The sequence below is a fragment of the Hippoglossus hippoglossus genome, chromosome 5, assembly GCF_009819705.1.
Source record: "Hippoglossus hippoglossus isolate fHipHip1 chromosome 5, fHipHip1.pri, whole genome shotgun sequence".
Classification (NCBI taxonomy): Eukaryota; Metazoa; Chordata; class Actinopteri; order Pleuronectiformes; family Pleuronectidae; genus Hippoglossus; species Hippoglossus hippoglossus.
Window position 1 is genome coordinate 22,588,260 of NC_047155.1, and position 11,297 is coordinate 22,599,556.

The following is an 11,297-nucleotide window of genomic DNA, read 5'->3' on the forward strand; positions in this document are numbered from 1 at the left end:
GTGCCATGGCTTCAGCTTTTTTTTTAATAGTTTCAATAATTATTTCAACCAATATAGATTTAGTGCAGTTGGGCAACGAAGTTTGGTCCGAGCTTTGTGAAGCAGGTTTGTATCCAACGAAGTGGAAACATTGAGTGCTTAGCTATAATACCCTTGAAGAAACCAAGGCATTTTGAAGAGAATTAGGTCGTTTGAAAATGTCGTTTTCTTCACTAATCTACAGTTGGATAATGAATTCAAGTTGTAAATGTGAGCAAATGAGACAGAAGCAGTTTACACAACTTCTGTCTGCAGCTGGAAGCTTCTACTTCCCCTTCTGCAGCTGAAACAACATGAGTGCTTGAGGTGAGACGAGGCCAAAGTGCTGACGAGAAAGTCGCCGGCAGCAGAAAAAAATCCATGTATAGGTACAGCTGCAACACACACACACACACACACACACACACACACACACACACACACACACACACACACACACACACACACACACACACACACACACACACACACACACACACACACACACACACACACACACACACACACACACACACACACACACACACACACACACCAAGAATGTCTGACAGTGTTTAAATAAGAAAAACAAAAGGTATAAAACAACAGACTTTTTTTATTTGATTATTTTCATACATAGGTTTTGGTGGGTTTTTTACAGATTCAAAAACCACAAAGACTACTTTCCTGAAGAGAGAAATCTGGAGATTTTATTTGTAACAACAGTGACAACACTCAGACTCGCACGGATAAAATACAAAAACCTGGTCTATATATTTGCAACAGCACGTCCTCCGCGCTCCTGTATTCATGGATATCAACTTGATTAATACTTTAAGGACCCGCCTTTGTTTGGGGATTTGTTCTAAGTGGCTGAAAATGAAACCGGTAAACATTTCATTATATACAGTCATTGATATTCATGAGTACAGGGAAATGCTCCAGACGGGTGCAGCAGGGTGTTATCTCCAGATTGGTCACGTTCCTCTCATCTCCTCGCTGATTGGCTGTTTACTCCTTTAGTTCTCCTCTTTTATGCTGAGTGGCCCTTGGAGCGTTTCCCAGTTTGTGTGGGACCACAGACAAACATTGTCATCAGAACTGTGGGGAAGAACACCATCTAATTATTTGCTGTCGGCATTTCTGTTTTTAAATCAGTCATTTGTATGCAATAAAGAAAACCATGAGCCGTCAGAGCGGAGAATACGTTTCTTACGTTCTTGAGGAATTCCTCAGCAACGATACGGGCCCTGGCGTTAACGGAGAGTTTCATCTCGCTTATCTCCTTGTCGATCTCCTCCATGAAGTGGATGACATAGTCCACCAGCTTGTGTTTATACATCTGCTCCGTGTGGAAGTTGGTGATCAAGAAGCTAATATCATATCCCTGAAGTCACAGGGAAGCAAAGGAAACGAGAAAGAAGTGAGTCAGCAGTCAGACATTTTATGAAAACATCACTGGAGTAATTAAACTCATGGGAATGTCCAATATAATTATTATTCTAGTATTTTATATTTGTATACTGGATATCTTTGCATTAAAGGGATAGTTCACCCAAAAATGTAAATTCACTCATTATCTACTCACCACTTTGCCGATGGAGGGCTGGGTGAAGTGTTTGAGTCCACAAAACAGTTTCAGGGGTAAACAGCACTGCAGCCAAATCCAACGCAATTTAAGTAAATGGTGACCGCTGTGATACACGTGCGAACCCTCGTGGATCCATAGGAGAATACCAGAGGACATTTAGGCTAAAAACTTGGTGTAAATGATTCGAGACGAATTTAAATGCCGTGGCCTACAGATACTTGGATGACACCACAGGAGCAGTATGGAGGCGTTTTCTTTAACGTTTGAAAAATCTGTCACCATTTACTTCAACTGGATTGGATTTGGCTGCAACTCTTTTTACCCCTCAGACTCCTAAAGAGTTTTGTGGACTCAAACAACTCCCCCACCCCTCGGTCTGCATATGGTGAGTAGATAATGAGTGGATTTTTATTTTTCGGTGAAATATCCCTTTAAGAGTATTATGAGGTAAGCCATTTAAAAAAATAGTTCACATAGTTCCTCATTATGTTTTACTCTTCCCGTTTACTTTATGATTCCTCTTCTGTCACTCACTTTTAATCCCATTATATACAATGCTTATTACCCCTCCCCCTCTGTCTCTTACCTCTACTGGTTTCCTCCTCAGGATGAAGAAGTTCTCAGCTCTCATCATCATGAAGCGCATGAACTTGTGGCAAAGGATCTTCTCAATCTCATCAGCCTGCAGTCGATGACGACAGAAGTTGTTTTTAGTGCATATACTTTGAAAGAAACTTGGTAAATGTGACATAAAGAAAGAAAGCAACTAAAATCCTGCTGGATTGAATCACCTGTTTGACAGCAATGCTGACTCTGACAGAGTTGATGGATCCCTCAATGAGAACCTTCTCCTTGTCATTGCGGCTGATCACCACAGGCTGGAGTAACAGCTCCTTACTGCTCCTGTAATCACAGGTAAAAAATACATTTATTAGAAATAAGTTTTAACTGGTGCTTTCAGAGTTGAACAGGTTTACATAGGCCAGTTGACTTGCTTGTGTTTCTTTAAGACATTTCACATCTTATCCAAAAGTTCTGAAGGTAGTTCTCAACAGTGAAAGGCCACTGAGCTGGAAGAATCCTGCAGAAGGCCCAGAATCAACTCTGAACTGAAGAAGCCTTTTGGATGAGAGGTGAAACACAAGCAAGTCCAGTGCACAACTCCTGAAGATACAATGACCAGGATGACTGAGAATCTTCACAGATATTTGAACTAGTGTGTAGATAACACCTGCATGGCTCTACATAGAACCTTTGCGTTCATCGTGTCTCACTGAAAACCTCCTAATCTACTCTTTGTACTTGAACACCTGCAAACAGGCTGCAGCAAGTCCCCAACAGCTCATTTTACTGCCTTGCCCATGCTCGTGTCATTTTTCCCCTCCTACATTTTCCTATGCAAGTTTGCACAAGTCTGCGCTTGTGTGACAGCGGCAGATGATCGTCAAACAGCTGGAAGGCACGAGAAACAAGGTGAAGCCGAGCCAAGATGGGGGAACAGGCTGAGAGACTGCTCGTTCTCCAACCACATGCTGGTTTCTAAACATACCTGACCTCCACCTCCGGCTTGTTGTGGCGCTCCACCACCTGCGAGGAGAAGTTCTCCAGGCAGAGGGCCGCCTGCAGGGTGGCCCTCACAGCGTTCAAGTAGGGGCGCAGAGTCGCTGTCTGAGGAGAAGGGGGACAAGGTGAATGTCTGATCACAATGCAGAGATGATGCTATTGGTTGTTTAGATCAGGGTACATGCAACGTACAGCTCCCACTGTAGTTGGGGGGGACTCAACCTGCAGGGTCAGACTATCAGGTCAGTGGGATATGTGCAGAGATGCAGTCACTACAGCTCTGCTGTAACCCACTAACAAGCTGACACTTCCTTTTTAGTCTCATTTTTTTAATAGAACCAATCAAAAATAAAGTACAAACTGAGGCAAGTTACATACATACACACGATACATCTACTGAGTCTTAAACCATTACTTGCATGAACCACAGTGGCCGGGATGATTCCAGCTGACCGAGACTTCAGCTCATCCAACTGATTTACATGTGGCTTCACTATCACTCCGTATGAACCACAGATACAAACACAGCCTCCTCCTCGTCCAGAGACAGTTTTCAGAAACAGTAACAGTCATAGTAGCGAGTAGAGAACGAGCCGAGAGGAAATACAGCACATCTCAATCATTTCAATCTCTGCGAGTCAATGATGCCCGTCATCTCCATTCACTGCAGCTAACCTCGTCCGTACGGGACACGGAGCCAGCTAGCTGGGCTCAGCTCGACTGTAGCAACATAGAAAAGTCTGAATAATAATAACATATAAGATTGAGTGCGGGAGATTTACCATTTTTCTGCTGTCAAAGACGGAAGTTCCTCAGCCACGCCTGGGACTCCTCTTCCGTAAACCCTACATAGTCGAGTAAAGACACGGTGCGCTCGTTTTTACGTAATTATCCGCTCGGGGAGGCGGGTTTATCCGCGGACCATGAATACTGCTCTTTGCGCTGGTTTCCCCGCCCGGGTGGGGTAGACTTGATATAAAACGAGCCTAACCTGCGATGCGTCCATTCTGTTCTGTGGAGAGGAGACACGTCGTTCAATCACCATTGTTCTACCAATCGGTTGGACTGTTTGTAGCTTGTTATCGAATAAAATACGTTGAATCAGAATTTTACCATAAACAAAATACAATTTACTTACTGAATCACAGGTTTAGAGCTGATACATTATCCTGTTGCACCTTGACGCAACATGGTTTGTTCCCGACGATACCACTTTAATTTTAGATTTATTTACCCACAACTCGAACATTTGTTTTTGCAGGTTACGAGACTCAAAATCCCCGTGAAACGTTTGTTACATTTTACTATTAAAATCGGGTTATTATAATTTACATTGTGTGGAAAATACGCTACAATTTCTATTTGACTGTATTCCACACCCCTGTCTGACCACAATGGTTTTTCCCATCATGGACGCCATTCACTGACGGTATATGTTGTTGCGCTTAAACACCCAAGATTTAAAAATGCAGCTAAAGTTGGTACTGTTCAGCTCCTGTACTGTGAGAACTGCTTCGTGTTGAATGGTAATATGTGTAAATGTGAAACAACAGCGGCGGATATTAACATGTAACTGTCAATCACGGCGTTTGGGCCCCGCGAGCTCGTCCTCTGAAGCAGCCCTCCGCGAACGCGTATTTGGGTGCGTGTGCGCGCGCGTTGTTTGGTTGTGTGTATGTGATGGAGAGATGGAGGTAAACAGAGAGAAGAAGAAGAAGCAGCAGCAGCAGCAGCCCTGTTGTTAACCACACTGTCCTCTGTCAGTTCCTCCAGGTAGTGGCAGGTCTCGCAGCATCATGAGTGAGCTGAAGGACTGCCCCCCACTCAAATACTACGACTTCAAGCCCGTCGAGCACGTCAAGGTGTGCCCCCGCTACACCGCTGTGCTGGGCCGGTCAGAGGACGATGGGATCGGCATCGAGGAGCTGGACACCCTGCAGCTGGAGCTGGAGACGCTCCTGTCCTCAGCCAGCCGCCGCCTCCGCGCTCTGGAGGAGCAGAGACAGGTAGGAAGAGAGGGAAACATGCGGGGCCCCAGATTTCAGTTTGGCCCCATCAGTGCCACTCCATCGTCTTCATCCACCCTCCATGAGTTAAAACCTGTGCTGTGCCTCAGATCCTCACAGACTGGCAGGACAAGAAGGGAGACAAGCGTTTCCTGAAGCTGGGGAAAGACCCTGACCCCGCTGCCACGTCTCGCCATAAACCAAAGAAACAGAAGTTGGATGGCAAAGGCAGTCACGGACCAGGTCCTGGTCCCGGCAGACCCAAATCCAAAAACCTGCAGCCTAAAGTCCAAGAGTATGAATTCACAGATGATCCACAAGATATTCCCCGCACTCCTAAAAACGATGCTCCCAACAGGTCGGCAACAACGGCTCCTCATAATATCTGTGTTTGTGTAATATAACTGCATCGTGTCTTTGTTCCTCAAGTCAAATCATGATGTCATACAACATATTAGAACACAGGACTCTTGCACTAAGTTTTTAAAAGTGGAATAAGTGAAATGTTTATTTCTGATGTGTTTTTTTTTGCATTACATTTTTTTTAAACGTGTCTTTGTTTTCAGATTCTGGGCGTCGGTGGAGCCATACTGCGCTGATATCACAAATGAAGAGATACGGTTGATAGAAGAGCTTCTGAAGCCCCCAGAGGATGAGGCTGAGTACTTCAAAGTATGACCTTCACTCGGGACATGGCCAAAACTCTGTGTGTTCTTATTGTGTTAAATGGAGGTTGAACTTTGATGTTGCCTGTGATAACTGTAGATTCCAGCCCTGGGGAAACACTACTCTCAGCGGTGGGCTCAAGAGGATCTGCTAGAGGAGCAGAGGGAGGGAGCACGTGCCAATGACAAGAAGAAGAGCCTGATGGGAGGACCGTTGTCTGAACTGGATGCTAAAGGTGAGGGGCGACCGAAGCCTGAATCTTAATATGACCACGCCACACGGTATCTATCACACATGCATGTGTCTACCTCAACACTCTGTCCTATTTACTACTGTAGATGTGGACTCAATGCTGAAAAAGTCAGAGTCCCAACATGAATCTCCAGAGGACGGCTGTCCCTTCGGTCCTCTCACTCAGCGTCTGCTCCAGGCCCTTGTTGAGGTCAGACTCTTGGTTTTGTCATTCAGTTTATACACTGAACAAACTTTCATTAATGCATAGTGACTTTTCAAAGAATAAATGACTAAAACGTTAACATTATCACTGACCTGTGACCATGATTGTTGATATTGTTTGTTTCTCTTTCAGGAGAACATTATATCCCCCATGGAGGATTCTCCTATACCAGACATTTCGGGCAGGGATGCCAACGATGGTGCTGGAACGTCTCCTCGAAGCCAAGGGAAAGCTTTTAGGTATTTGTGCTGCAGTATGTGAGCGAATGAAACGGCAGAAGCACCAACACCAGTTCTACACAGCAGCATGATCGACTGCATTTGCATCCATTTCCACACAAAAACCTCAGTGTCTGAAGTGGGACATTAAACACATAAGCAGATCAGACTGCTGTAATTATTCCAGGTCCAAAGTCCTTCACAACATTCAGGGCTGCTAGTACTTCAGTGGACTATGAATACACTCACTGGACAGAGCTGTTCTGCAAGTCACACATGTATGTGTGTGTAAGTGGATGTGAAAGTGGTCTCAGATTTTTTAGCGCCACTGTATGTGAAGTTATTTTTGTACATTTGTTCATGCATCTTTATTTCTACTCTCAACATTTGGACATATTATAAAATGATAATATTTTCTAAATTTGATCCCAAAATATTTATAAATAGTTTTCAATGGGGCCAATATTGTAGCAATATAATTTGTTTGTGTGTAGAGCGTTGTGTTACTATCTCAACCCATGTGTCTAATCAGATTTGTAAATTTGTAAAAGAATTTGCAAAGGAATACTGAGATTTTCAAATGCGTTCAGGAATCTGCAAATGTGTGTTGAGACTATGTGTGCATAATCGGACTTGTAAACATGTAAATCATCTACAAACGTATGAGAAAAGTGACGATACACACAATACCTCAGCTCAGGGTAAACAAAACATTTTGGATACGGACAAATCGCCACACGCATGAGTCACATCTGAGTTGTAAGTGAGAACTCATTAGCTGCATTTCCAGCTCTTGGTGCAAAGCCTTTTCTGTCACTAATATCTATGTACGCATTTACAGATTTGTCTACACATGTACATCTCAATACGGATTCTGAAAACACATTTAAGAATATGATTACGCACAAATGGATTGAGATACAGATAGACAATTCTCCACACACACACACACACAAATAATATTTTGCTACACTATTGCCACTATAGCCTTCCTGAACTTTTTACTTTTTCATGCCACTAATCACAGACCTTTGGTCTTTCTCTCGCTGCAGTGTTCCTCACACACGTTCGCTGGAGGCGCGGATCAAAGAGGAGCTGGTCGCCCAGGGGCTGCTGGATTCTGAGGAGCGACCTGGAGCTGGAGGAGACTCGGAGGACGAGGTCCTGGCAGAACTGCAGAAGAGACAAGCAGAGCTCAAAGCCCTAAGTGCTCACAACAGAGCTCGCAAGCAGGAGCTGCTTCGGTAAGGACACAGGCCTCTAACCAAGACATTTACCCTGAAGTGAATAGTAAACAATTAGGTCTTATATGTAATCAGCAGCTGGCATGAACTTCTGATTTAATGATGTCTCACAGGTTGGCCAAAGAGGAGATGCGCAAGCAGGAGCTGAGGCAGAGAGTCAGGGTGTCTGACAACGAGGTGATGGAGGGATTTCGGCGAATCATGGCAGCCAGGCAGAAGAAACGCACTCCAACCAAGAAGGAGAAGGACCAGGCCTGGAAGGCGCTGAAGGAGAGGGAAAGTATCCTCAAGCTACTGGATGGATAGAAGAAGAAGAAGAAGCTTGTGTTTGGTTTTTGTTGGAAGCGTTTTTTCCCGACGCAGATCAGACAGCTGTAACATGGTCAGTGAACATCTGTATCTACGATAATGAATGATACAGTTTACTGCAGGTGAACATGTTTTGAGTAGAAACATCTGCAGCAGTATTTTTATGTCGTGTACAACAGAAAACTAAAATGATCATTAACACTTTGTAAACAACAGACCTTTTTTTCTCCTTTTGTTGATTTTTTTTTTTCTTTTGTCAGTGAATTTTTTTATGTTGCCTTTTATTTTGTTTACTATTGTAATGTTATAAAAAATACACATGAATATTTGAATAAATCACACTTATAGACCATTTTTGTATGTGTGAAACAAAGGAATCAGAGCGGATGGATCATGCATAAGGTGAGTGCTGCAGTGTTTTTAGTCCTAATGAAGAGTAACCGTGGCAACTGGTTACCAGCATCAGAAACAGACGTCTACATTTACTTGGCTCTATTGGGGACCTTTGATTTACAATTAGTCCTGATTATGGCATGTAGTCAGATAGAGCATTTATCAGGATTTATCAACTTAACATTCATTTAGTGAACAGTATGCTCGGGTACTGTAGTGAAGCTGTTAATTGATGTCCTACCTACTCGCTCATGTAACTTAAAAATAGTAACAATAATGTTTACCTGTTTTAAAGTGGCTGGAGTGAAAATATGTTATCCTCAACATTTGTAGATTTTCTATCCCCTGGGCAACAATCATGTTTTCTTTCCAAAGCAATTACAGATTGTTTGGCAACCTGTCATTTCAGATGACTTGAACAATAGCGCATACATCACTATTCGGGAATAGTTTCCCAGAGGTAGCAGGCCCCCACTTAATAGCCTTGATAAACGATAGGTATTTATTTACCTCTTTATTGTCTTGATGAACACAGAAAGCATTTTACTGTACAGGTTTGCCTTTCACCCAATCTCCACTGAGGGTTAACACTGACATGAGGAGGGTGACCAGAAAGGGTGTGCAGAAAGTTTTTAATTTACTTGTCCATATAACTCAGAACCATGTGGCAGTATAACACACTCACCTCACACCATTGGTCATGTTTTAACACATTCTGATGGACTATACATGTGAGAAAAACATCGTAATCACATTCATGCTAAAAGAAAGTTGCAATAAATTGCATCAATGCTTTAATTACTCTGCCGTCACTGCATAGCTTATCTACATTGAAAACATGCACTATAAATAATGGCCTGTCCATAACCAAGAACACAACTTCCTTTAGCTGTCAACAAGCATGTAGACCATTTGTTAATTTATTAAGATAATTAAAAACTTTATTGATCCCAGACGATAAAAAAAATGTAAATAATGTACAAATTGAGTTTTTTAGTTCGTTATTACAGAGTTTGTATTATGGTTACATCACTGCAACAGAAGGAAGGGACCATTGGGTCAATTAGTGAGCAACTGCATCACGTATTTGTAACTTGTTGACACTGTTGACACTTATTTATATGAAGTGTTATTAACTTAAACTTTGCAGCATATAATGTGTGAATATGCAAAATAACGCTAAGAAATTACTCAATATTCTCAGAGGGATGGAAATGTTTGTTTTCATTTTGGATCATTTTGCCTTTCTGAGAAAACAGAATGGTACTCAATAGAACACATCCATCCCACAAGGCCCAACAGTCCCCTTAAATCCGATCAACATGCACCAAATTGCACACACACCATAATCTTTGTCTTATTTCTTGTCAAATTCACAAAATAAATTGGAAAAATGCAATGTTAAAGAATGTAAAAAAGAAGGTGCCCCCTAAATTGAATCCGCTCCAGAAGTGAATGGGTTCTTTCTTGGCCCCTCCCCCAACCCTTCCACCAAGTTTTAATCAAATCAGTGCAGCACTTTTTGTGTAAACCTGCTGACAAACAAACAGAAGTGAAAACATATCCCTCCTTGGTGGAGATCTACAAAAAACGACCTCACTCTAACTCTGGAAAGCTATGCACTTTACAGACAAACCACTAGGTGGCAGTCGTTGTCTTCTGACTGTTCGGGCCCTTCAACATTGACACAGCAAAGAGCCTGTGTTTGAGTGATGCTGCCTCCTCAGAGCGCCTGTGTGTGTTTGGTGTGTGTCCAGTCTTGAACATATCCTCACTGATCTTGATCCCGGGATAAAGCAGGAGACTGTGTGTCTCACACTGTGCAGCTGTGTGCCGGGGGGGTCACCCAGTTCATCCTGCCCAGTGACACCAGCACAGATATCCACAGCTATCTGACCATCAACGCAACAATCGGACACGTCACATGGTGACGTGTCCGATTGTTGCCCCCCCCACTGTCAAAACCTGCTGGAAAGTGAGGAGACCTGTCCCTCAGGATTTCTTCATTGAGTGTTTTACGGCCATGTGAGTCAAGAGGATTTTGCAATACAAAACATTTTACAAACTGATAAACAAGACAGGTGCAGCCAGGATGATAGTGAGGGTTAAAAATTATTTTATAATTTGATTTCCTACCAGTAGAAACAGTTGTAATTCCATTCTAGAGACTTCAGTCTTGTTATGGTCATGTTAGTGGTATTAATATTTTACATCAGTGCTACAAAGGTCACGCAGCCCTCTGGGGAAAAAGCAGCACAGTACTGGACCATGGGCAGCCTGAGGTAGCTGTGGCTCAGGAGTCAGAGCGGGTCGTCCACTGACCAGAAGGTCGGTGGCTCGATCCCTGGCTCCCTGGCATTACTGTCTTTGGGGAAGATACTGAACTAAAGTACAGACAGTGTATGAATGGTGTGTGATAAAGAGTTGCATATAGAAATGCTACATGAATGTGTACGTGGATGGGTGAATGTGACTTGTAGTGTAAAATGCTTTGAATGATCGTTAACACTGTTTGTTTATCAGAGGCAGAGAATCCTCTCCCAGTGTCCGATCGGGAGGCAGACACTCTCTACGCTTCCCAGTCGGCCTCCCTTTTGGTTAAAGTGCCTATTTAGAGCTGCTCTTAGTTCTGCTGCTATGGGCCTAGGTTGTCGGGGGACACGTGACACATGGAGCTTCTCTTTCTTCCTCTTCCTCTTCATCATATCAATGTCTCATCAATACATATCACTGACTTAACTTCATCCAGAGACCTTGTGCTTTATTGTTGCAGATCCAGGATACACATCGTGGATTGTGATCGTGGATTATGATGACACACTACAACTACAG

General features: G+C 43.1%; 2 protein-coding genes across 6 annotated transcripts; one reads left to right on the plus strand and one right to left on the minus strand.

The window, feature by feature from the left end:
* Positions 1-614: 614 nt before the first annotated feature.
* On the minus strand, positions 615-4,108 carry LOC117762302 (actin-related protein 2/3 complex subunit 4). The gene is made up of 6 exons (XM_034586899.1): positions 3,955-4,108; positions 3,159-3,277; positions 2,401-2,512; positions 2,196-2,291; positions 1,235-1,405; positions 615-1,119 (listed from the first exon to the last, which is right to left on the minus strand). The coding sequence occupies exons 1-6, from the start codon at positions 3,955-3,957 to the stop codon at positions 1,114-1,116; spliced, it is 507 nt and encodes a 168-aa protein (XP_034442790.1). The 5' UTR covers positions 3,958-4,108; the 3' UTR covers positions 615-1,113.
* A 430-nt stretch (positions 4,109-4,538) lies between these two features.
* tada3l (transcriptional adaptor 3 (NGG1 homolog, yeast)-like) lies at positions 4,539-8,411 on the plus strand. 5 transcript variants are annotated; one of them, XM_034586890.1, is made up of 9 exons: positions 4,539-4,601; positions 4,937-5,178; positions 5,289-5,536; positions 5,745-5,850; positions 5,944-6,079; positions 6,183-6,286; positions 6,434-6,540; positions 7,572-7,763; positions 7,877-8,411. In XM_034586890.1, exons 2-9 carry the CDS (start codon positions 4,969-4,971, stop codon positions 8,067-8,069), a joined length of 1,296 nt encoding a protein of 431 aa, XP_034442781.1. In that variant the 5' UTR covers positions 4,539-4,601; positions 4,937-4,968; the 3' UTR covers positions 8,070-8,411. The 5 variants fall into 5 exon arrangements, with proteins under 5 accessions (XP_034442781.1, XP_034442783.1, XP_034442784.1 ...); XM_034586892.1 differs by having other exon boundaries at positions 4,557-4,698; XM_034586893.1 differs by having other exon boundaries at positions 4,583-4,601; positions 4,946-5,178.
* The last annotated feature ends 2,886 nt before the right edge of the window (positions 8,412-11,297 follow it).